Raw genomic sequence first — 26,106 nt, forward strand, 5'->3', positions numbered from 1 at the left:
AGCACACAGTGTGAGCTGGGCTTTAGAATGTGCTTTGTTGTTGGCACCAATAGCCTAGTGGTTAGTGCATCGACACATAGCAGTTAGGTGCTGACAGTGACCAGAGTTCAATTACCACCTTGAGGTCCTTTGCTGATCCTTCCCTTCTCTCTCTCTGATGCCCATTCATTCCCGTCTCCTCACTACACTATCCTAGAAAATAAAGGTTAAAACCCCCTAAAAATAACTATACAAATATTAAATATACAAATATAGTACCAGGTTGGACCCCCTATTGCCTTCAGAACTGCCTTAATACTTCGCACCATTGGCTCAACAAGGTACTCTGAATAATACTCAGAGATTTTGGTCCATATTGACATGATAGCATCAAGCAGTTGCTGCAGATTTGTTGGCTGCACATCCATGATGCAAATCTCTCGTTCCATCACATTAGGTGTACCTAATAAAGTGGCCGGTGAATGTATATAAACATCGCAAAAGCATCAAAAAGACAGTTTCTGCATTTTGGGTCACTCTGCCAAATGAGTCAGGTTAGAAAGACTGACGGCTTACCTGAACTGTGCCACTCCCTTGATGATCTCATCAGGTAAAACACTGAACAATGAATCACAATAGTGATATAGTAAAGTTGACTTCCTCTAAGCTACTACAATGAGACGGGTATGACAACACGTACCAATTATCAGCATGAACATGAGCCTGGCCTATTGCTCAGATTAAAAACAACCCTTGACAAAAACCACTGCTCAAAACAAACAATAATGAAATCAGCTAGTGCTATTTAAGGAAATTTGCATTTATGTATATTTTGCATAGATTAGAAAAAATGCATAGACTATAGATTTTAGTCTTCACTTCTTGAACAATCACGTATTGCATCACTGTTTTAAAAAGCCTCATAGGATGAATCACATATATTATACGATATGGTTATTATTGCTCAATATATTACACAAACAGTGAATAAACACATCTGAAAGTGGTTTCTTGCATCTATTCTTAAGTTGAATGGTATTTTTTCTTCAGGCATTATTGTCAAACTCGTGTTGTAAATCAGTTGCTTACTGCAGGCTGGTGATTATCCAGAAACAAACCTATTTTAACAAATCTCACACTTCTTTGGGTCAAAGTTCAAACAGGTTTTCAAGCACTAAAACCATCAAATGTAAATATTTCACATTCTAAAGATTTAGGCTATTTGTAATTTTATAACATTATTCATCAATATTTTAATACAAGTTAAATTAAATAGGATTTATTTACATACAGATCCAATTTTAACATAATTATATTAACCTATAACAATGTTTTATTAAGAAAACTTTTCAAATTAATATGTAAACTGTAGATAAATCTGAATGGCTATGCACAAAATGCGTGATCCAAATTAAAATATTCATACACAGTGGTAATTCAAATTGCTTTACATAAAGAGGAATAAGAGAGAAGTATAAGAAAATAAAAACAAATGATTAAAAACAGATTAAAAAATTGTTTTAAAAAAGGTTATAAAAGATTAAAAAAAGAAAAGAAGGACATAATAGTGTGATCTGTCGGACGTAGCATAGTGCTCATTCAGATGTGTTTTCAGTCTTGATTTGAATGTTCCTAATGTTGGAGCACATCTGAAACATACTATGTGTGCATTAGCAATAAGAGTACTCCATTCTTTATACTTCCTTCAAGCGTCACTGTCCTCTCCCAATGAATGACAACACAAGACTCAATAACACAAAACAAGGAGCCAATAAAACTCTTGCAAAACAAACATAACGTGGGTAATAAACTTGAGCAAGTCCTATAAACCTACTCAGACAAGTGCACCAAACTAATAATGCACAAAAAAGACACACAAAACCCAAAGTCCACTCTGATGTCCTGGAGCTTGTATTGTTTTCAATTATAGCCCATTATAATTTATTTAATTTAACAATCATTTAAGCAAAATTTCATTTCACACACAAGCAAAATAGCATATAATCTGGCTCTATATGCATTCACACATCACTTGATTATTTATTTTTGCAAGGGAAGCTTGCTGTCAATATTAACGATCTATAAGCCCTGATGCTTCATGGATGCCCTGAAATCCAGCACTGCGTTCGTTCTGCAGGGCAGCTGCGTCACATGCACCAAAGACTGCATGTGTATTGTTGTTTACGTTGCATTCTTGAAAAAAATACACAATGTATGTCAAAACGCTTTCACTCACCTCATCTTTTCCTTCAGTGCTGCTGTCCTGCTGCTCAGATGTGCAGAGTTTCCTTTTGTTTTTGCTCTCGGTTTTCTTCATTCTGATGAATGGCGGTTGAGCGCTACTCTACAGTGTTAATATTTCGTTGAATCCAGTGGTCAGTGCATTCAGATAATGAAACAAATCTCGCCCTGGTACATGGTGAGCAGACCTCTCCTCAACTTTGTTCCACAAATTCGGAATAAACGACGAGCGCAGGTTCGCTTTTGTGTTGCTCTCTCGACCTTAAGTTACAACCCCATCTGCCATGACAGTCAGTCCGTTTTTCTTCTCTTTTTTCGTCAAATTCTGCTTTGTTTTCAGTTTTATGTAAACTATGCGGTTTTAGCGCCGAAAAGCAGCCGGCGGAACACGCTAGCTCGCTAGCAGTTTGTTCATAAAGTTTGACAACATCCGCAAAATAAACGCCTTTTGGGTTTAACAAAAAAATGAGTGAGTGTTTAAAAGCAATGTGTAAATGTACTCGCCGGGCTCGAGTCTGTCACTGTGAGAGAGTAACGGCAGGATATCATTATGCTATATAATACCGCGTTTCCAACGTGTTTGCTGCAGTTTAAAGTCTTCCAGCGAATTGTCTCTTCTTGGTGAACCTATACTTTAGCATTCCAGTTACAACAAAACAAAGACCTAACGTATAAAACAGAAAACTCCCTCATTCAGTAAACTGCCACACTGCAGAGATACTTCGCCGCGGAGCCACAACACAGCGTTTAACTGTCCAGCATGTCTCGAGCGCGAGCTGTTTTGACGCGGATCATTATATCTAGCGGGCGCGAAGCTCCGCGTTTCTCCTTCAGTCTCACTTTTCTTCAGACGTCAGCCCGGCCGGGTGCGGGGGAAACGGCTCGGTGCCGAAAACAATCGCTGATCAGAGCCGGTGTTCTGTCATGCAGTCGCTTTTCTCCTAGGAGGAAATCTAGTAGCTTCCTGAAGCTCGCATCAAGTGAACGACCGCCGGTGAGCGCCAAATGCTGATCTAAGTTCAGTCTGTGTGAGCAGAGTCTCAGATAGGAGTCTTGCATATGCGCTGGAGAGCTGATCTGAGTTCAGTGTGTAGGAGCAGATTCTAACTAAATGGGGGAGCCCTGCATTGCATATACACCGGAGGGCTGATCTGGGAACGTTGTTTCCTCCAATGGCTAGAGGGGGCAAGTGAAAAATCGCTTTTCGGAGAAATTCGACTTTAGTTTGTTTTTGCTGCCATCTGCTGAGACTAGCCTTCCTGCTTAAAACAACCCATATAGTATATACAAGCTCTCTGTACTGAGAAAAAAAGAGGCTCAGCGTATAATAATGAAACATTCAAACAGATATTATGAAAAATATAAAACGATACAAAATATTAACGATTATTCAAAATTTTAAACATTAAACGAATTAAAAGAAATAAAACAGTACAATTAATGTTTTAATTAAAACATAATACAAATTAATACAATAGTATGCATTAGGGAAAAAAACAGAAAAGCGTAACAGAAAAAGATAATTTCCTAATAATATTTTGTTCAGAGATTAAACTGGGTTGTTCTACAACAAATTGTATTTGAAAAAATTATAAGACAACAGGAAAAAGTTTACTTTATAATTAATTAATTAACAATTCCTTACATTTATATAGCGTTTTTCTGGGCATTTCTCATCCACCACCTGATCTCCTCATCTACCACCAGTGTGCAGCATCCACCTGGATGACGCGACGGCAGCCATTTTGCGTCAGACCGCACAACACACACCAGCTGATAGGTGGAGAGGAGACAGAGTTATGAAGCCAATTATGATATGGGGAGGGTTAAAAGGCCATGATGGTCAGAGGCCAGTGGGCAGATTTGGCCAGGATGCCAGGGTTAAACCTCTACTCATTTTCTAAGGACATCCTGGGATTTTTAATGACCAGAGAGTCAGGACCTCGGTTTAACGTTAGAAATATGGCAGATGTTTAGTTTAAAACTTTTAAATGTTTTTTTCTTTTTATGCCTTTTCTTTTTAAATGTCTTTTCTGTGGTTTGTATATGTATATATATATATATATATATATATATATATATATATATATATATATATATATATATATATATATATATATAAATAAAAACATTTGAGCGCTTACATTTGAGCACTGTTAAGTGCTGATTTGCCATGATTGTGTTAACATGCTCAACATAAATGGCTGTAATAGGGTATATGCAGAGGTAGTGTTTCTTCCCATACAGATAAACTTCCGGTGAACAGTTAATGTGACTTTTTTCCATTTTATGTGGTTGCTTTTACAGCATCGATGTTGTAATGAAATTAAAATATAATCAATTAAATAAAATTTGGCATTCATTTAGTTGCCCAAGCGTAAAACGAGACAAAAAGCCATTTACACACACGCACCCATCAGGATTAGCAGGCTAGCACAGAAGCCCCATTGAATATACAGGGGTAAAATAAATGCTCATATTTTAAAGACATGGTGGGGGAAATTGTAATTTAATGCAGTGCTTCTTGTACAATCTGAGACCCACTTTATATCGGATATCACTCAGCCTGTGGAGATTGTTGATTTTTAAAGAAAACAGACCTTAAACGCATGTCCCAGATTACTTACAAATTAAAAGTCTTTCCACATACCTCCACATATACCATATTGGCCGTGAAAGTCATCAGTTTGGCAAACTCACCACTGTTTATCGAGTGTAAACACAGTAACAGGGACACTGAAGCATTGTAAAGCTACAGTTCATCAGCGGATCACTCGTATGTCAGCTTATAGACAAAAAAAGCTGATCGACGTGACTTTGAAACACTCCAGTGTTCCTGTATCTGTGTTTACACTGAGCGATGAGTTCGGTGAACTGATGACCTTCATGGCCAATCACAGTCATTTCTATTGAACACGTGAACACAATGGCAAATCAGCAGTGTTTAGGAAAGTTCTCAACAGCACTTATTTGTTCACGAGACATTTTTAAAACTTCAGTACCGATTAGTATCGAATTCCAGTATCGTTCATTCATTCATTACAAAGTCAAAAACAATACATAGCGTATACATATAACCATCAACCATAGGACACAAAATCTAATTGAAGGTACAAAAATAAAGACAATGGAAACAGACATGATGAATGTACTTTTAACACAATACTGACATCACAAATAAATAATTTAATCACTTATAAACTTCTTCTCAGGATAAACCTGCTTAATGACAAGAGTGCCCAGCAAGGACAAAAAGGCTACAATTGTGAGTATTGCCCTCAACGCTTTAAACCAGCTGGGGTAAGTGGGCAGGAGGGACAGGTCATAATGCAATGCTATCCCGAGCCCTATTATCACAATCATAGCAGAAGATGTAATGTCGTGCTGGAAAAGAAGCGCTGTCCAAGCAATCAGAGAGGGAACCACGCTGTTGGCCAAATTGAGCCAGTCAGGTTTTTCAGGACTTCCTGCAGGCAAGGCAAAACCCCAGCGAATCCCACCAAGAAAGGAAACAATGGACGCTCCATATGCAACCTGAGCAAACGCAACATCAGAATAATACAGCTCTGTGACAGCCATAAGCAGAGGAGCAGATACAAAAGGTATAAGTCCAGCTAATCCCAAATAGAGAGCTGGTTTTGGAGCATTCTTCAGGTCTTTCATGTCATAACGAAGTAAATCAAGTTCTCTTGGTGGACTCTCTTCTCCTTGAGGTTGTTTCTTGAGTATCTTGGGCGACCAGTGGAATGACCGGGATCCCAGAACAGCACTGGTAACATGACTTGGGGGAAACTGTCCATATAAACCTCTAGTCAATAGTGTTGAACAGTTAACGGTTTGCTGCCCTGAAAAGGTTAACTTTCTGGACAACTGCAGAAGACTGCTGCTCACCTGTTGTTTAGGAGAAGAAAGAGAAGTCAATTAATATGAGAATTTTCATAAACAATGGAAAATACATCATGTTATCACATGGTGCAGATTTATTACCATGAAGTAATAGAATCAGTGGTTGGTTACATCTGATTTCATGTAATCTGGATTACATTGCATTATAAGACCCCAAAGGTGTACTACCTGTAATTAGATTATATTCCATAATAAAATTAGATCACTGTTAGATTATTATCTTATCTTGTTAGATCATTGTTGTGTTTTTAGGGATAGCATTTTCACAAATTAGACCCACAAGTTACGGCAGCGAATTATTCAATTTATTGATTTCTTTCAAGTCATATTCGTTACATCTGAAAATGTATAATTTAGACAAGCCAAGTAAATCTTATGATCGCTTTCATAATTAGCAACGCATGCTTCTGAAATAGGGAAGCCACTCTACACGGATTATTCATATGTATGACACAAATAAATATGCAAGAAACTACTGCATATGTAAAACTTAATAAACATTAAAAACTTGGTAAAACTGGTGGTTTCATTGCTGTTTTATGCCTATTAATGTGTCAATGCAGTGTTTCTCAACCATGTTCCTGGAGGCCCACCTGCTTTGCATATTTTCCACGTCTCCTTAACCAAACACATCTGATTCAGATCATTAGCTAAGACTGAAAGACCTGTAATAGGTGTGACAGACAAAGGAGACATCCAAAACATGCAGTGTTGGTGGGCCTCCAGGAACTTGGTTGAGAAACACTGTCTTAATGTACTTAGGTAATTTGTTTAGGCTAAATTGTCTGTAGTGCTTGTGTGTGAATAAGAGTGAATAGGTGTTTCTCGGTGATGGGTGAAATCCACTGCGTAACACCTAAGCTGGATAAGTTGGCAGTTCATTCCACTAAATCATGAATAAATGATTTAGTCTCTGTAGGATTTCAACAATTTAACAACACATCTGCATGTTTATAGTTCTCTGTTGTTGGTTAATTATCGGACTGATATACAGGTAAACAGACATACACTTGAAGTCAGAATCATTAGCCCCCTTTGAATTTTATTTTGCTTTTTTAAATTATTTCCAAATGATGTTTAACAGATCAAGGAAATTTTCACAGTATGTGAAAGTTTGATAATATTTGTTTTGTTGAAAGTCTTATTTGTTTTATTTCGACTTGAATAAAAGCAGTTTAAATTTTTTTAAAACCCATTTTAAGGTCAAAATTATTAGCCCCATTAAGCTATATTTTTTTTCCATAGTCTACAGAACAAACCATCGTTATACAATAACTTGCCTAATTACCCTAACCTGCTTAGTTAACCTAATTAACCCAGTTAAGCCTTTAAATGTCACTTTAAGCTGTATAGAAGTGCCTTGAAAAATATCTAGTCAAATATTATTTACTGTCATCATGGCAACGATAAAATAAATCAGTTATTAAAACTATTATGTTTAAAAATGTGTTGAAAAATTCCTCTCTCTGTTAAACAGACATTGGGGGGGCTAATAATTCTGATTTTAACTGTATATATTTTGTAAACATTTCTTTATAAAATTGTGAGAAACATAATTTTATGTTCAACTCTTAAATTCTATTAGTTTGGGTGTGATGCTTAGTTTTAGGACAGTGATGCTTAGTTTTATCGTATTTAATATTATACCAAAGAACAATTTTGTTTTTCTTTTTTTAACATTACAAAATCCTTTGGTAAAGAAGTTAGGTGGAAAAAATGGAGAATAATTTGTAATCTACCCACCAGCATCATTTATAACATAAAGTGTATGTAAACAAAGTAACGTTAACTAACTAATAAATACATTAAAATAATCTAAAATTAAATAATACAAATAATTACAATTTTGCAACAGAATAAGATTATTGACTGGCAGCAGCTAAATATAAAAGATTTCACTCACCCTAAAATTCCCAAGCATTTGCCGTCCGACTATACTGGCCAACATTTTTCCTGCAATTAGAAAATATACATTAAAGCTTTATTTGAGTGCAGTCGCTACCCTTAATCGCCGATTAAGTTAAAAGTTTATCCGCTGAACTGAATTCCATTATATGCTAACATGCTAGCAGTGTAGCCCACATAGGTAGTGATGTATATCATGCTAGAAACAGGTTTGACTATAAAGGTCAAAATTCGAAAACATACCTTTGGTGTCATATCATAATACCCTAAAATAAAACGCGGACTTCAGTTAGCAGAAGGTCATTACAACTCGTGTGGCAACGTGAAGCCAGAATCATCATAACACGGAAAAAGCCTGGAAAGTTCTTATAAAAGTCCTGCGGAAGTCTATTTAAATTGAAATGATATGTGTATTTCAGCATAGTTTGTTCGTATGAAAAATCTGCAGTAGATTTTGGATTTTTTTTCGATTTATAAAGACGCCAGGTCTGACTATCATTAAAATGTAACCTACTTGTTCTTTTTTATATAAGTTCCTTATAAAAGATTACATATCCTTCTAAGAAAAACTTTAGTAAATGTGGATAATCTTGATGGTTGTGACTATTTTGTTTAATTGATAGACATTAATTATTAATTGATTTGTTTTTTATTTTGAGTTGACATTAATATTTTACCTAAATTCAAGCATAATATGCAGATATGTTCTATCTGGCAAATCTTATATATCATGTAGTCTGAACAGCAAGAAAAGCCCTACTATATAATAAATATATAGTAAATAGTAAATTATGAAAATAAGTAAAGCAACTTTCATTGTTAAATTAATTTAAATGATTATTAAATGAGTGAAAAATCATTGTAAATATTATAAATATCATGCATTTGTAAAAAAAAAAAAAAAAAAAAAAAAAAACAGGGTCATTGTTTCTAGATTGGTTCCTCAAAGGAAATTTCTTGTGAATCCTCTGCACTCAGAAACAACAGAATAAATCTCTATACTGGTCTTCAGGCAATGGCCTCTCTCTCTCTCTCTCTCTCTCTCTCTCTCTCTCTCTCTCTCTCTCTCTCTCTCTCTCTCTGCAGTTTTTTGGGTATTGTTGCATATTAAAAGCAATTATGAATGACTCAATGACATTTTATAATGTTCGTGCAGACAGTAATTTACTGTCTTGGGATACATGATAGCAAATTTCTGACAGGCATGAGTTGGTTTTGCACTACATTTCTTGCATTAGACTAGTAAGTTGGCGGTTCATTCCACTGTGGCGACCCCTGATTAATAAAGGGACTAAACCGAAAAGAAAATTAAGAAATGAATAAAATGCATTCAGCAGCACGGTGGCGCAGTGGGTAGAACGATCACCTCACAGCAAGAAGGTCGCTGGTTTGAATCTCGGCTGGGTCAGTTGGCGTTTCTGTGTGGAGTTTGCATGTTCTCCATGTGTTCGCGTGGGTTTCCTCCGGGTGCTCCGGTTTCCCCCACAAGTCCAAAAACATGTGGTACAGGTGAACTTGGGAAGCTAAATTGTCCGTAGTGTGTATGGAAGTTTCCCAGTGATGGGTTGCAGCTGGAAGATCATCCGCTGCGTAAAACATATGCTGGATAAGTTGGTGGTTCCGCTGTGGCGACCCCAGATTAATAAAGGGACTAAGCAGAAAAGAAAAGAAATGAATGAATGAAATTGCATTCAGACTGGTGAGCAAAGAATTTCACTGTACATAAATGCGACTGACAATAAAAGCTTTACATTTGAACTTTGAATTACATTCACATAACTTTCCACAAGAAAGACACAATTCACCAGTTTGGTCTGCAATACAGTATGTTTTACACAGTGTTTAGAGCATGTGCAATGTTTAAACATTCTATTAGATATTGATGACAGCTTTGAATATTCTTTCATGACATTAATATTTCATATTAATTTAATATTATTTTAATTTTGGGCGGCGCAGTAGGTAGCATGATCGCCTCACAGCAAGAAGGTTGCTGGTTTGAGTCCCGTCTGGGTCAGTTTGCATTTCTGTGTGGAGTTTGCATGTTCTCCTCGTGTTTGGGTGGGTTTCCTCCAGGTGCTCTGGTTTCCCCCACAGTCCAAAGACATGTGGTATAGGTGAATTGAATAAGCTAAATAGGCCGCAGTGCATGTTTGTGAAGGAGAGTGTATGGGTGTTTCCCAGTGATGGGTTGTGGCTGGAAGGGCATCCGCTGTGTAAAACATATGCTGGATAAGTTGGTGGTTCATTCCACTGTGGCGATCCCTGATTAATAAAGGGATAAGCCAAAAAGAAAATTAATGAATATTTAAATTTTGGTAATTATATTATTTCTTTTGGAGTACTATAAAATCTGATATTTCGGAATATTTATAATATAAATAAATATTCTGAATATTTCTTTCAGAATTGTTAACACATCTCATATGCATTCAAAAAGTCCATGAAGTTTTTTAGGTAGCTATTTTAACAGAATTTAGCTAATCAATTACAGCATGTAAATTAAAGTCATTACAAAATGAAATAGTTCTGTTTGCTTTCTTTCAGATAATAAAATTGTATTCAAATAATGACTAACTTCTTGCAAAAAAACAAACAAACAAACAGGAAAATATGGTTTGGTATTAGTAAATTTGCATTTGTAAATATGGAATTTACAAAGAAATTAAATTAAATGTATAATAAAACAAGCATTTCTTATTGTAGAGACAGAATTATAATAACCAAAAATGATATCTTTAACAGTAACAGAAACATCTTGTTGTATATTTCCATTAATAAATGATCCAATATGTTTTCAAAATTGTACAACATAAATTATAGAGGATGAAACCTGCAAAAACAATAGATAAATAACTAAATACACAAATATATAAGTACATAAATCCATAAATTCCTGCATAAATAAAAAATGTAATAAATAAATATGCAAATAAATAACTGAATATATATATATATAAATCTACAAATTCCTGCATAAATACTCATTTAAATAACTAATAGTGTGGCCAGGTAAATATCTAAATAAATTACATGACTGTTGGGGGAATGAGAAAATGTTCAACTGAATATTATTTTTCCCCTATTTTAAACGTTTATTCATTTCTTGAAAGTAGTTCCGTATTTGCTTTTCCTCAGGTCAACATGCTAATGAGAATGAATGAATAAACGGTTGAAAGGGAGGAGAAATAAACTTTCAGTTTAGCTTTTACCTATTCCTCCAAAAGTCGTGTTATTTATTTAATTATTTACCTGCCTGCGCTATTAATTATTTATAAATTTATTTATGCAGGAATTTGGATTTTTTTAAATATACATTTATTTATTTAATAGCATTTTTTATGCAGGAATTTATGAACGTATTTACTCATTTATTTATATATTTGTGTTTTTATTTATGCAAATACATAAATAACCATCTGTATTTCTGTACGAAATTGACAAATTAAACATTTTACATCAATATTAGAATTAAACTTAGGATCAAATTGTGTTGATTAATTTAAAAGATACTTCTTTGACCTTATTGGTGAGGAAATATAATTGTTGCAAAGACCGTATTTTTTTTTTTTTTTTCTCAATTTAATTTTTTTTATATATTATTCCAATAAGGGATTTCATGGGACAATGTGACAAGCTTTTCAATAAAAAGAGATCCAATTTTGTAATTTCTCCACATTTGCATCTTGGTTACCCAGTTTGCCATGTTGCTTACATAAAACTCTGCAACCATTTAAGGTATTTTATTTTAAAAGCATAACAAAAGGAGGAAAATCACTTTAAAACTTCGCCCTCGGTGTTTTAAGTACTCTCGAGAGTATATCCTGGCTTGGGATGAGAGAATGTTATGACGCGTCGAGAGCGCTCTGCTCTGCGATCGATTAGCTCGTCTGTAGAAGTAGACAGGAACAAGCTAGATGGATTGGCAAAGTCGGAACGAGTGTGATTAAAAAACACAAACAAAATACAGAATCAGTTATACGACAACCTCTAAACTGTCAAATTGACTTGACAAGCAGCGCATTGTTGTCTTCGATTAACTTATTGGGATAGACAAGGGATCAAAAGGTGGGTGTATATCGAAATGTTTATTCGGTGGTTTGGTGTCGAGAGGGAGCCATTTTACAACACTTTATTTCTGTTCGGATGCTAGCTTAGCCTAGCCCGCGCCGCGGCTATAACAACACGCATTCCGTCACGACACAAGCCAGAATCGCTATAATTCTTCTTTATGTGGCCGTTATATTATGCGTAAAAGTTTCTTTTGTTTAAAAGGTTTACATTTAACCAGTCAACGTGGACAAAAAGGTTTACGAACACATTGAATGGCCTACTATGCTAAGTGTGCCGTGCTAGCGAGTGTCCAGTAAGTAGGAAGACAACTTAGTATTCACTCATCGTTTGTTATATTTTCAGAGTAATTTTAATTACCGAGTGCGCCAGAATGTTTGGCTAAACATATAAACTATTCGTTTGATATCGTAAGTAATATTTTTCAAAGTCTGTTGTGGTTTATGTTCTGCAGCTAACTCTTTTGCTAGTTATAAAGTAGCTTTTAGTTGTTTTCCACTTTCTAGCTCCTTCAACTATTTTGGATTATACCATGAGCTTGTTTATCTTACCGTAAGGTTAGGTGTAATATTAATCATCATGGGTAGATATATTTTATTAAAAAGCTGATTAGTCATGTTGAGGCGTTAGGATTGCTTTTAGTTTTGTCATTATTTATTCCTCGTGTTGTCTCATTTGCTTTATTGTGAGGAACAGAAAAAGAGATGTTTGTCAGTGTCAGCCTCAGTCATTAACTTTAACTCACTTTTTTCCGCTGCACTGAAAGTCAGTTGTGACAATAGTTGTCATTCTGCTTTTTGTGTTCCTCTGAGAGGGGAAAAAATAGCTTTTACTGGTTTGGAACAGTACGAAAATGCTAAAATGATGACTAAATATATAATTTTTTCTTTTGTAAATAGTGTTAGGTAATTTTGTTCCAGATAGAGTGGGAAGTTTTGTTTTTGACATCAGATTTGCAACCACACATTTGAAAAACTTCATAATTTTTATTGTTTACTTTATTTTCCACCTATTTAAATGTCCTTCTGTGTTGGGTTACAAGGTTTACGGGTACTATGGTAGTATCGCGATACTATGGCTGCAAAATACTGACTGTGCCTCTGTAGTTTGTAAACGGTAGTATCGTCATTAGTGGCCTATCTACAAGATAATGTTGCATGTGGTAAAGTCACTAAAATACTCACACGTTTGTGTAAGAATAGACCTTTTTATTTTAATAGTCTGTGGAGCCCTTTAAAGTTTCAAAACTGTGTAGAATTTGCGCCTTTTATAGTAGACTACTGCACATTTTCTGATGTTTCAGTTCGAACACATCTGAATTGGTTCATTTCTGTTCCTGTCAAAATGATTTAGTAGCTACATCAACCGAGACAATCTCCTAAAAAGAACAACTCACAAAGTGACATTGTGAATTACTTTGGATTATTACCTGATAAGACTGGGAAAAAACAATAGTTGAAAAACTAAAAATAGCAACAGGAAACATTGAAGCAATTTTTGACCACTTCATATAGCCTAATTTTCTTGGGAAAATGCTCTTTTTGTAACAAATTTCATTCTGTTTATTGTGATGTATTTTTTTGTTGGTTAGTTATTTACAAAATAAACAAAAAGATTGAATAAATTTTAGGTAAAGGTGCACATAATACATTTTCAACTCTACTTCTGTGTTCTTGTGTTGATATGGATGTATGTACCCTGAGCTCTTGAAAAACCTCAAAATATTCCTTGTTTCTCTTGGCGAATAAATCTCATTCTGATTTGTTGTTTTACAGAGTTGGTCTGCAGATTATTTGTGAAGATCTGGAAGAGAAACGACCTGTTGGATTTGTAACTGCAGGATTTAAACAGACCTAGAATCTCCCAACATGCAATAATACAATCTGGAGTACACCTGTTGTTTCATAGTGAATGTACAAGGTTTGCTTGCACCTGAAGGCCTGTGTTTTGGCTTCACTCAATCACCAATGCACAGCACACCACGTTTAACAAGAATCTGTGCACTTTGGCTTCAACTTACTCACCTGTGGAAGCTTCTTCTAATTTGATGAACTGGAATATTGAAAGTGCTGTTAGGAGTCAAATCATATTTGCATTCAATTTTTTTGGTAGCCTAACGTGATAGTGGTCCACCAGCTATTTATCAGCCATGTGGGGCGAGAATTAAAGATGTCAAGTTTTCATTGTTTGGTTCACTGAATCATCTAAAGAATGAGCTGTTGAAAGCAAAAGCACTTCTCATGACTTTATAACACATAGCACTTCTAGCTATTGTGATGTGACAAATCAGCCCCCCTCCCCTTTTCGCCCTGACGTAGCACCTTCACTGTTTTGATGAGGTGAACATATTCAAACCACCGCTTTCCGCAAAACAGCACTGTGTGGTACAAATCCACTTTCGTTTTTTTGTCGTTGTGTGTGTCCTCAGCCAAAAATGAGTTCGTAAAGGAGTTTCTGAGTGTCAGAGCAGGCACAACGTGCTGCTACCACAAGCACCACAATAAGAGACTGGACAGTACGAGAGTTTCATTTCAAAACCTCTTGGATTTGCTTTATTTGTATTCGGTTGACCTGAATGCACACAGTCGTCGATGAACTAAGGGTGTCGTGGATGGTCACTCTGGCATTACTGAACAAAAACACATCCACTACTCTTCCACAACTGCACACCATTGATTAAGAACAACACATCACCATCTCTTCCATCACCTTACAATTCCACCTTGGGCTGCACACGTTTCACTTCCATCCTCTTTGCACCATCCTGGAAACTGGAGTTTGTCTGTAGCAGGAGCTGCGGTTGTCCTGAGGCTTTTAAGCCAGAGAAAGTGAGTCGGTTGGGCCCTCTACACAGACACAGCCAAGAACAGGGCCATTGAACTACAGAGCCTTTGTCTCTGGGGTAAGAAGCCACAACATTCAGCTGGAACTTTCTTTGCTATTGTATAGTTTAGTATTCTGAATAAGTGCCACATACTGTATATGCAAGACTTGTCATTAAGTTGAAGGAATTGTTACAAAGTTCTTGAGTCTAAGTAAATACACTCAATCTTATCAAGAGCCACAGGAGCAATAAAATAGAAGTTGCTGTTTTAATGGTTAACCTAGAAGCTGTTAGCTTTTCTTGACAAAAGACGATACATGTGCTTATCTTGTTTACTTTTAAAATCGGCCTGAAATGAAACTGGAAAACGCATGTTTTTTTTTTTTTTTTGTTGGTATTTTGAGTTTTTAAGCTTTATGTTTATGCTAATCTTGTAACTCAATCATCTAAAGTTCTCTGTGGTGAGGTATCCTTAAGTCAGTCTAAATTCTGCTTCTCCACTCAAGCTGGCTTTCTAAAAGGTTCAAATTTTGGGGACAGCTCCTTCGTTCTGTATACATCTTAGGACTGACCACAAGTGTGTTTTCTGAAGTCATCTTTTTCATTTGTCTGTGAAGTTGTGGGGCATTTCCTGCTTGGTATTTCTAAAAACAATGATAACACCTTTAAGATGCAGATGCAACTGTAGTTCGGTCACGTGGCAGTTGATTTTCCACAAAAGTGTAAACACTGGCTGTGTGGTGCTTTCAAAACATTTCTCTTTCATTGAGTAACCCATCCAACCTGACTCAGCAATGCTGGCTCAACCAGTGACAAGCCTTTGCCTGACCTTTAGCTGATTGAGGGGAGAGGGATATTCAAAACCTGTTTGAAAACAATCATTTTTTCCATTTGTTACTGAAAAATGACACTTCACCTTTAAAAGATCATTGAGTTATAATATGTGCCCTTGAAGTCTTTAATTAACTTTAACACAAGCTTCACTTTGCACCAACATCAGATGCTGCTGGGTATACCACTGCAAATGCTGAGCAATAAGTTTATCTAAAGACCAGAAAAGGCCTTTCACTCTATCAGCCAGTCAATCACTGGATTCATTTGCTGGAAATGACAACAGTATATACAAAATCAGCCATACTCTTCTTTTTTTCCTTTGCAAGTTGTTTCACTTATGTCATAATATCATAATAATAAGACAATAGCAGTTTTCAAATGATGTGTCTTTATTGTTTGTTGAGTATGACTCTAATGACTGATGATTTTTGCATTGCTAGTTCAGGCCATGAGGTTTGATGCCTCCATCCACTGACGGGAGACACTGGACCTAAATGGCGCAGCATGACTTTGTTCCTGCCTGGCTTAACTTCTCCACGCCTCAGCCCGCCAAGGTATTATAAAAGATGCTGACTTTGTATTGACTTTGTGCATTTTTTTTTATTCAGGACAGTGTGGCTCAACAGCCTCTTTTAGGTCTCTTGAGCTTAATCATTTTTTTTCTAAAAATAAGCTTTATAAACCTGAAGCTGCCTGTTTAATTTCTGTCTGTATGATTTTTTTCAGTCCCCTGCTGCCCCCATTGAGAAGCATGGAGAGCACTTTCCCCGCGGAGACAGCCGGCCGGGAGTAAACCGCCGCAGACACAACTCTTCTGATGGCTTTTTCAACAATGACCCACTAAGAGCCCCCGGAGGTAGCGGAAAACCTCCTCTGCATGCAGAAGTAGCCTGCTTTTTGACCTGCCCTGTGTAATAGCTGCTTATTTTTTTTCTTTAGGTGACGGGTGGCAGCAGCCATCTCTGTTAAGGCATGACTCTGTAGACTCTGGTGTTGCAAAAGGGAGTCAGGGGGGATTGGGAGGTGGACCAGGGTGGAAGGAGACCCCCAGCTGGCATGGGGCACAGAGGGGCCAGGAAGGTCCACACCACCACCATGGTCGGCATATCAAACGTGGTGGAGGTGAGAGGGATAGACAAGGGGGTCACCGACAGCGCAATGGAAACTTCCATCCACGCAAAGGTGGTCCATATCAGGATAGATGTTCTGATGAGGAGCGCAACGATGACAAGCTCAAGTTTGTTGATGAGGATTTTGTAAGTATTTTTGGTAACGCTTAACATAAAAGTTCTCACGTATCATGTAACCATGCTTTAGCTTTCATGACCAAATTTGAGTGCTGTAAACATTTTGATGATAATGCATAAAGCAGTTCATCTTTTAAAGTGATGTCTTCTCAAAAGGATTTAAGTGTCAAACTGCATGGTAATCAGACAGTGGAGAGACAAAAAAAATCTCAGAATTGGAAAAAAAAGTGATAATTTGGGTTTTAAACATATATTTCACTTTTTTTTTTAATCAGGCTGTCTATGGGGCTTGAAAGTCTAAATTTCAAAAGAAAAAATTTTAGGCCCTAAAAGTCTTAAATTCATTGAAATATTGTGTTGTAGGTCTTAAAATATTTTAAATGGGTCTTAATTTTCCTCTGTCCAAATTTTTTTTATTGCAATACATAACAGTTATTACAGCAAATTGTCCAAATTTAGTTCAGGGAATCAGGGAAAGAAAACTAAAAAACAATTACACAATTACTATGATAATAACAGAACAATATTTCCCTTTACATGAGCTTATATTTCTACAAAAACTATCTACAGAAGGTAGAGTGGACATAATATTTATAAATAAACATGGAATAGGCAAGGTTTTATAACAGAAAAGCATTATGTTGAATAGGATGTAATAATGTCCATAAGAAATATATTTTTAACAATGTTAAACTTGTCATTTAAAAAAAAAAAAGAAACCTTATGTTGAAAAAAAGTGATATACAACTAGAGTTTTCTTGTTTTGACACATTAAATATGTGGCTAAGAAATAACTAAATTATAATTTTTTGCTGTTGTGGCAAAAAAAAAAAATACCATTAAAAAAAATCCTTAGTGTTTAGCTTTGTAAGTCAAAAATTTCATTCATGATGGTCTTAAAAGGATCTTAAATTTGACTTGATGAAACCTGCAGAAACCCTTTTTTATTATACTTCAACAAAACTGTTTATTTTCTGTTTCAAATGTTACAATATGTAAAAGTATTACCATGTTTGTTTACTGATGTAAATAAGTCACACCCCTACCAGGCATGAGTTTACTGGTTATGCCATTTGTTAACCTTTACGTGCCATACTTTACATGCCATTCTTAAACCACTTGCATACTTGGTTTGCATTCATACTTTCTGTTTTCCTGTGAATCTCAGCCCTCCTTGAACCCAGAGACAACTGGAAAGCCAGCAAGTCAACCTCGAGCTGTTGGGACTCCAGCAGGAGTATGGGGTAAACTTAATTTCGTTTATTAATTTGTTTGGAACTTTGTTCCAGCTGCACATAATTAGAACATTAGAACATTTTATTGCTTTGTTCTGAAAATTTTATGCAAAATCTGTTACAGAGAACCCCCCTAGTGCTAAGCAGACTATGTCTAAGATGCTGGTCATTAAGAAAGTGTCTAAGGAGGACCCCAGTGCTGCATTCTCGGCTGGGTTTGCCAGTGCTGGACCTCTGCCCGCCAATGGTTCTAAAGTCCCTATCCCTGGACCCAGCGTCTACAAGAATCTGGTGCCCAAACCTGCCACTGCCCCAACCAAGGTATTGAGCCTGTGCATCTGAAAATAGTCCCTGAGTAATGTTTGTAATTTGCTATATTAGCTTATTGGATCACATCACTTATGGTGAAGACCAGGCTTTTTGCCTAATGTTGTTTTGATTTTGTTAGGAAATTTGTGTCATCTTCTCTACTAATAGATAAAACGTTTTCATCTTTTTTTAGCCTGGCCCATGGAAACCCAATGGAAGGGAAACTAAAGTGGGTTTGCATTTCTCTGGACGGGATTCGGCCTTTACCAGCCCTGTTTCTGTGACCAAACCTCTGACACCCATCAGTGCACCTGCACATGGCACTACTAAAGAGGTAAAATAATGAAATCAGGCTGGGATTTTAATAGGGCTGTATGATTAAGCGAAGGTGATTATGCATATCTTTTCTGTAAAACCAGTTCTGTAATCAATAGTAAATCTCTAGCACATGTTTTTAGATGGAACTGCATTAACACAGACAGTTCAATTTAATGATGCGATACCGATTTGTGTAGCAAATGCTGCTACTTTTAAAAGAATGCGAAAGTACCACATAAGGTAACGTTTTGCTCCAAACTCATTTCATAGTCAGGGTTTGAAATAAATTCTTCTGTAATTGATCTATAGTCATGTTTATTAGTCATGTTGCATCATTGAAAGCTGTTAAATCATTTTCATTAAATTATAGTTGTCATTTTTAAGCTATAGAATATTAGTATTATTGTAATTAAAATGTAAACAAGTAGCAATAAACGCGATCAGACCATTTTATTGGACAAATATTAAAACTTTACTCAAACCAATTTAATGGATGAATCGATAGAGAGATAGCTTTTTTCTAGCTTTTAGGAGAATTAACATCTGTACTTTTTTGTGCCACCCTAGTTAAATTTGACTAATTTTCCTTTTTTTAAATTACAAGGACTTGCCATCTAAAATACAAATTTCCTTTTACAAATGTAATATAATAACTTTGGCTGCATAAAAAACACATAAATGGTTAAACAAGTCATGAATATGACATAAATCTTATCTACACTTACAATTCTCCATTATACATCACACAAACATAGTATTTGATAAAAAAAACATGGCTCCTTACCCTCGTTACTTACCTTTTCATACTCATCACGCATATCCATATTTCCCTCTCTTAGCCACCTTCCAGCACCACTCCTCCAATAGACATCACCCCCTCACGGCTAAAACTGATGCGCCGCAGCACAGACCGCAAGAGCGAGTTCCTGCGTGGACTCAAGGATGAGAGAAACGGGGATATGAGTGACTGCCACAGTCCAGGAGCCCCAGCAGAGGTGCATTTCTATTCACCTCTGATCTGTAGACTGTTAGATGTAGCAATAAATTGTCTTTGTCTGTTTACATCAAGATTATCAGTAGTGGATTGTATCAAGTTAAGAGGGAATATTGCAACAGAAAGCAAACTGTTAAACAGATCTTTGTGGAATGCTCTGTTTTTAATGTTATCAGACAATGTTGTTTATCTGGAGAGACTTTAAATGATATATTTTTAAATGTGAATCCTTACAAAATTGTAGCATTTTAATCAAAATTAAACCGTAACTGCTTTAGATCTTATATATTATTGTTGGTATTTATGTTTTTTATTTATTGCTGTTGATGTATTTTTTTAATTTTTTATTATTATAGAGAAGATGTAACTTTGATCTGGTTTTGCCATGAAATAGCCAGAGAAGCTGATATGGGAATAAATTCCCCCAAAGATTTCCCCCATATATAGTTTAAATTTTATTTATTAATAGTTCTACTTGATGTAATATGATTGTGATGCTTTAGTTATCCATTTCCATGATTTTTGTTTGCTATGGATCATTTAATGTTATTTAGTATTATTGTATCAATCATAAAATATAAATAAAAAGAAAAAGCTAGTTGTTAGATTTTGTTTCATCCCATAGTCGTGTTGTGCTAAAGCTTTCGGTTGTGATTTGTCTTGATGTAGGGCGAGGGAAGTACCCCTGAACCAAAAGAGTTTGGAGAGAGTCATGAGAACGGCATCTCCCACTCTCTCAGTGACTCAGACCCAGAGCACTTGTCCAGCTCTCTGGAGGCGGAACACAGGTCAGAACGACCACATGTACAAACACTTCAACACTTTCTCTTCCATCAGACATTCCTAAGCTCATTTTCTGATCCTAGAGTGCTGCCTACAGGGTCAAATGCCCTGTTTTAACATGCATGTCGGAAGTTACTGAGTTAGAATGATTTATATAGAAAGCAACTCCATATATCATACAACATTTGATGGATGGGACTTTACCATGTTGCTAAGTACACTGCAATATTTTAATTTTAATCATTGATAGTTTCTGTTAATCTTAAGTTTTTGGCCCCACTTTATATTAAGTGACCCTAACTACTATGTACTTGCATCAAAAACAAATATAATATACTTTCTGTGTTCATAGTGTATTAAAAACACTTCTGGTTCTCCTGAGGTGGGAAAAAGGTAGGGTTAGGGGCAGGTTTGGTGTTATGGGTAGGTTTAAGGGTGAGTTAAGGTGTAAAGCATGGTAAACAGTGTAATTAAAGATGTAATTAATTACAGATTATATGCATGTATTTTATTAATCTTAAGTAAAAACATGTATTTACACAATAAGTACATTGTAATGAATGATTAATTTCAGTGCAAGTACATATTAGTTGAGACCACTTAATATGAAGTGGGACCAAGTTTTTTTTCTTTTTTTTTTTGGATGATTGAATGAACTTACAAATCACTCATGATTATCTAATATTTATACTTAAATTTCTTCGAACTTCACTTTGTACGTCTACCAAAATGAGGTAGCTTTGATACCTGGGGCACATAGTTTTGTTTGTTTTTTTGGATAGAGGCACACATTGATCTACCCACAACCCACCCACGTAATTCACATCAATAACCCACACGCTCACATGTGGTTTCTCTGTGACAGGTTGCTGAAGGCTATGGGATGGCAAGAATACCCAGAAAATGATGACTTCCAGCCTCTCACTGAGGATGAACTCAAAGAGTTTCAAGCTAAAACTGAACAGGTATGTGAAATGCATACAAATAGAACATAAAATCGAAAATAGAGAATATGAAATGGAAAAAAAGCAAGCCCAGATTTACTAAACAGAACAAATTATTGTTATTTTAAATAATAATTATTGAACTCAATACCATAAACAGTTTTCAAATTAAAGAGCATAAATGCATTATAATGTTATTCAAACTAGACCGGATACAGTAATACTGCTAAATGCACAGATTGTCTCCTCACAATAATGGGGAGTGGTTATTGATTAGAGAATAAACTTTTTTTTAATGAAGCCATTTATTATTTTATAATTCTTTTCAGTAAAGTGCATCCGGAAAGTAATCATAGCGCTTCACATTTTCCACATTTTTTTAGATTACAGCCTTATTCCAAAATGGATTAAATTAATTTATTTCCTTGGTTGCAAATTTATTTAAAATAAAAAAAAGCAGAAAACACACATGTACATAAGTATTCACAGCCTTTGCTCAATACTTTTTGATGCACCTTTGGCAGCAATTACAGCCTCAAATCTTTTTGAATACGATGCCACAAGCTTGGCACACCTGTCTTTGGGAGTTTTTGCACATTCCTCTTTGCAGTACCTCTCAAGCTCTACCAGGTTGTATGAGAAGTGACGGTGTACAGCCATTTTCAGAAATCTCCAGAGATGTTTAATAGGACTTAGTTCTGGGCTCTGGCTGGGCCACTTAAGGACATTCCCAGAGTTGTTGTGAAGCCACTACATTGATATTTTTATGGTGTGCTTTGGGTCATTGTCCTGCTGGAAGATCCGTCGCCCAAGTCTGAGGTCAAGAGCACTCTGAAACAGGTTTTCATTCAGGATGTCTCTGCACATTGTTGCGTTCATCTTACCCTCTTTCCTGACTAGTCTTCCAGTCCCTGCTGCTGAAAAGCATCCCCTCAGCATGATGCTGCCACCACCATGCTTCACTGTAGGGATAGTATTAGCCTGGTGATGAGCGGTGCCTAGTTTTCTCCAAACACAATGCCTGACATTCACTCCAAAGTCTTCAATTTTAGTCTCATTACACCAGAGAATTTTGTTTTTTATGCTCTGAGAGTTCTAGAGTCCTTCAGATGCCTTTTGGCAAATTCCAGGCAGACAGTGGCTTCTGTCTGGCCATTCTACCATGCAGGCCTAATTGGTGGATTGCTGCACAGATGGTTGTCCTTCTGTAAGGTTCTCCCCTCTCCACAGAAGACCGCTGGAGCTCAGACAGAGTGACTATCGGGTTATTGATCATCTCCCTGACTAAGGCCCTTCTCTCCCGATCACTCAGTTTAGATGGCCTGCCAGCTCCGAGAGTCCTGGTGGTTTCAAATATCTTCCACTTACAGATGATGGAGGCCGCTGTCCTCATTGGAACTTTCAGAGCAGCAGAAAGTTTTCTGTAACCTTCCCCAGCCTTGTGCCTCGAGACAATCCTGTCTCGGAGGTCTACAGACAATTCCTTTGTCTTCATGCTTGGTTTGGGCTTTGACATGCACTGTCAACCCTGTGACCTTATATAGACAGGTGTATGCCTTTTCAGATCATGTCCAATCAACTGAATTTACCACAGGTGAACTCCAATTAAGCTGCTGAAACATCTCAAGAATGATCAGTGGAAACAGAATGTATCTGAGCTCGATTTAGAGCTTCACGGCAAAGGCTGTCAATACTTATGTACATGTGTTTTTTTTGTTTTGTTTTTTTCCCAAAAAATCTTTTTTCACATTGTCATTAAGGGGTATTGTGTGTAGAATGTTGAGAAAATAAATGAATTTAATCCATTTTGAAATAAGGCTGTAACAAACAAAACGTGGACAAAGTGAAGTGCTATGAATACTTTCTGGAGGCACTGTTTAATAAATATATATATGCCTTAGAAGAAAATTAACACAAGTAGCAATATTACAGTATCCGCTTGTTAAGTGTGACGTCACACGAATTGGCATTATTTACAAAACAATGTAGTACTTCTAAAAATCACAATAGAAATATATATATATATATATATATATATATATATAATTTATTTATATGTGTATATATATGTATATGTCCATACTTTTAAAAATGCCTACTATCTGATGGCTACTATCTGATGGCCAGTGATACATTTTTTATAAATTGTTGAAATTTTGGTGTTTGCAGCAAGTCCAGAGACTGATGTGTACACCATGATTTTATATAAAATTCACTTTAATGTAAGATATGACTAAAAAGTGGTCATAAATGAAAAGTTTCTCAATTCAAATGAGTAGCGGCTTGGACCCGGAAACAGTATTTCATACGTCACGACTTAACAAGCGGATTGTTTAAAGATCTCAAATTTTTAATTTTATAGATTATTTTAACAGAGTTGCTAACTTGTCTAGCCATCTTTCATGTTTGAAAATTCTGAAGTTCTATCCGACGTCAAGAGAAATCTCCTCCAAATAATTATATCGAGTATTTTTACTCAACAATATTTTATTTTAACACCAGAAGCTGGTACCAACTGATCGTAAGTTTGTCTCTTCTAGCTAATTTTGTCTGTGACTGACTATATATAAATGTGTATGTGTTATGTCAGATGAAGAAGATTGGTCAGGGGCGTAACGGTGTGCTCCTGAAGCCACGCAGTGTGGCCCTGCTAACCTGGAGAAACACCTCAAACCCCGGCCTGGAAGAAGGCTCTGAATCTGAGACAAGCAGTAGCAGCCAGACCTCCGACGACGACGATACCTAATGTGGCTTTAAACACCCCTCCCACACTTCCCTTTCTCCTCCATCACACCATTTATTTTCAACTCAAACAAGAGCCAACACATTCTTTCCCTGGACAAGGAGCATCGGTCATATCCCAGGCGGAGAGAAAAAGAAGTCACTTGTCACCTCATAGGCTCAATGTCTTTTTGTTTGATTCTTTTTCCCCTTTCTCTCTCTCTATCTCTCTGTCTGCTTTTTGTTCTTTATCCAGAACTAGAAACGTCAAAGAAAGCCACCCACACACACACACCCTCCACAAGATCAAATTTTTTTTTTCTTTGTTTTGATTGGGGGAAGAGAAAAAAAGACTAATTCATAATAACAACACCAATTATAACCGTGATTTAACGTGACATCATCTGAATGTTCTATAAAATGGCTTTGACACCTTTCTAAAAGATTCATTTTTTTTCCTTTTCGCGAAAACAATTCGTAGCATTAGCGTTAAGATGAAACAATCATTGTGAGCCGCTCACTGCGACGTCGCTCCCAGTCCCTCATAGAAATGAACTGAAACGCAGCAAGGAAGAACTAAAGCAACAGCGAATGGACTGTCGCACGCAGTCTGGCAGCTAGAACATCAGTCCATTTCTGGCTCCAGTTCAAGCAAACTCTGCTCATTTCCACTCGTTTCGTTCTGCAGAATCATACCAATATATTCATATGTCTGCCAAGTACACCTGTGAGAAAACCTTTAAAGGTCAGTTTGCGGGAGAGTTTGAATAAAGGTATACGTTTGGATGGAAGGGTCTATGTTTTATGTCGCGTTCCAGGAAGCCAGGCGAACATACAGATGTTCAGTTCACTGAGGTTGAGTACAAAAAAAATCATAAACAGACTGTTTTCTTCTTGCCCATATATGGTGTAAAACAGTTTTGCCTTTTAACCTAAAAGCTGTTTGATTTGAACCATATTGAAATCCTGAACATTTCAGAGTTGAAGCGTTTTCGTGCTTACAGAAGTAATGCTGTGGCAATCATTTTCAAAAGCTTTACCTTCATTGCATGTAGATGGATTTAAAAAGGGTGTTTAATAAACACACGCAAGCTTCGATGAGCTTATCCCCTCACAAAAACCCTAATAAAGTCTAGCCGATGGAATAGGAAGCATCAAACATAGTTGGGCTTATGTAATGTTTACAGTGCAGGAATCGATCCGAGCTCTCTTATGGTTTGTAATGACTGTGAACTTTCAGTAATATGGCTTGCACACTTTGTTCTGCTATGTTGTTGTATAAACAGTTCATTTGAGGTTCATTGTTGACCGCTGAGTTCAAGCCCTGCTGCTGGCGGTGAAGTACAGATCCATCTTTAAACGTCTTTATTTCATGAGGGACTGCTGGTGTAAATTGTGCATCTCCTTTCCTTTTTTTTGTACCTTGTTTTTGCTGATAGGGTATAAAAATGGCTTTATCACAGATTTAAGTTTCTTTTTTTTATCATTATTTTGGTACAGCTGTAAAAATTCCCACATAGTTTTGTTTTTTCTTCTTCTTTTGTTTGCATTATATTGTTTCTGCAGCCTTGATATTCAGGGTGGATTGTAAAAAATATAAGAATAAAAAATTGTGAGTTTTGGAAGATTAAGATTATTTTGATAACATTATTTACAGATTTGAGACGATAAAGGTGTCATGTACGGGTTTATCTGTATGAGACGAAGCAGACGTAAACTACTGCATCATAATGAGGAGGTCAGAGAATACAAATTGTAATAAATATTTTGCATCAGTTTGCCAAACATGTCCAGC

The 26,106-nt window shown here is 36.3% G+C and overlaps 3 protein-coding genes across 6 annotated transcripts in view; 1 reads left to right on the forward strand and 2 right to left on the reverse strand.

The window, feature by feature from the left end:
- Positions 1 to 3,281, reverse strand: part of mast2 (microtubule associated serine/threonine kinase 2) — a 206,857-nt gene extending 203,576 nt beyond the window's left edge. For 2 of the 3 annotated variants that reach the window (XM_056460085.1, XM_056460090.1), the window contains exon 1: positions 2,216 to 3,281. In XM_056460085.1, the coding sequence (XP_056316060.1) occupies positions 2,216 to 2,296 (81 nt within the window). In that variant the 5' untranslated portion in view covers positions 2,297 to 3,281. The remainder of the gene's footprint in view (positions 1 to 2,215) is intronic. The other variant, XM_056460086.1, reaches the window with a different exon arrangement.
- A 2,079-nt stretch (positions 3,282 to 5,360) lies between these two features.
- tmem69 (transmembrane protein 69) lies at positions 5,361 to 8,381 on the reverse strand. 2 transcript variants are annotated; one of them, XM_056459080.1, is made up of 3 exons: positions 8,275 to 8,381; positions 8,030 to 8,079; positions 5,361 to 6,111 (listed from the first exon to the last, which is right to left on the reverse strand). In XM_056459080.1, the coding sequence occupies exons 2-3, from the start codon at positions 8,072 to 8,074 to the stop codon at positions 5,407 to 5,409; spliced, it is 750 nt and encodes a 249-aa protein (XP_056315055.1). In that variant the 5' UTR covers positions 8,075 to 8,079; positions 8,275 to 8,381; the 3' UTR covers positions 5,361 to 5,406. The 2 variants fall into 2 exon arrangements, with proteins under 2 accessions (XP_056315055.1, XP_056315056.1); XM_056459081.1 differs by lacking the exons at positions 8,030 to 8,079; positions 8,275 to 8,381 and adding an exon at positions 6,208 to 6,227.
- A 3,537-nt stretch (positions 8,382 to 11,918) lies between these two features.
- On the forward strand, positions 11,919 to 26,100 carry gpbp1l1 (GC-rich promoter binding protein 1-like 1). The gene is made up of 12 exons (XM_056460091.1): positions 11,919 to 12,099; positions 13,878 to 15,004; positions 16,201 to 16,314; positions 16,487 to 16,616; positions 16,700 to 17,016; positions 18,176 to 18,251; positions 18,367 to 18,563; positions 18,745 to 18,885; positions 19,709 to 19,864; positions 20,533 to 20,651; positions 21,512 to 21,611; positions 24,181 to 26,100. Exons 3-12 carry the CDS (start codon positions 16,255 to 16,257, stop codon positions 24,334 to 24,336), a joined length of 1,452 nt encoding a protein of 483 aa, XP_056316066.1. The 5' UTR covers positions 11,919 to 12,099; positions 13,878 to 15,004; positions 16,201 to 16,254; the 3' UTR covers positions 24,337 to 26,100.
- Positions 26,101 to 26,106: the final 6 nt, after the last annotated feature.

Source organism: Danio aesculapii, chromosome 6 (genome assembly GCF_903798145.1).
Source record: "Danio aesculapii chromosome 6, fDanAes4.1, whole genome shotgun sequence".
NCBI lineage: Eukaryota > Metazoa > Chordata > Actinopteri > Cypriniformes > Danionidae > Danio > Danio aesculapii.

What these genes read in the sequence shown, in the direction of transcription:
- tmem69 (XM_056459080.1), bottom strand. Translation starts at nt 8,074, where the DNA reads ATGTTGGCCAGTATAGTCGGACGGCAAATGCTTGGGAATTTTAGG. An exon ending in AAATGCTTGGGAATTTTAGG is followed by an intron (nt 6,112 to 8,029) that starts GTGAGTGAAATC and finishes CCTAAACAACAG; the next exon opens with GTGAGCAGCAGTCTTCTGCA.
- gpbp1l1 (XM_056460091.1), top strand. Translation starts at nt 16,255, where the DNA reads ATGGCGCAGCATGACTTTGTTCCTGCCTGGCTTAACTTCTCCACGCCT. An exon ending in AGTTTGTTGATGAGGATTTT is followed by an intron (nt 17,017 to 18,175) that starts GTAAGTATTTTT and finishes TGTGAATCTCAG; the next exon opens with CCCTCCTTGAACCCAGAGAC. An exon ending in TCTCTGGAGGCGGAACACAG is followed by an intron (nt 20,652 to 21,511) that starts GTCAGAACGACC and finishes TCTCTGTGACAG; the next exon opens with GTTGCTGAAGGCTATGGGAT.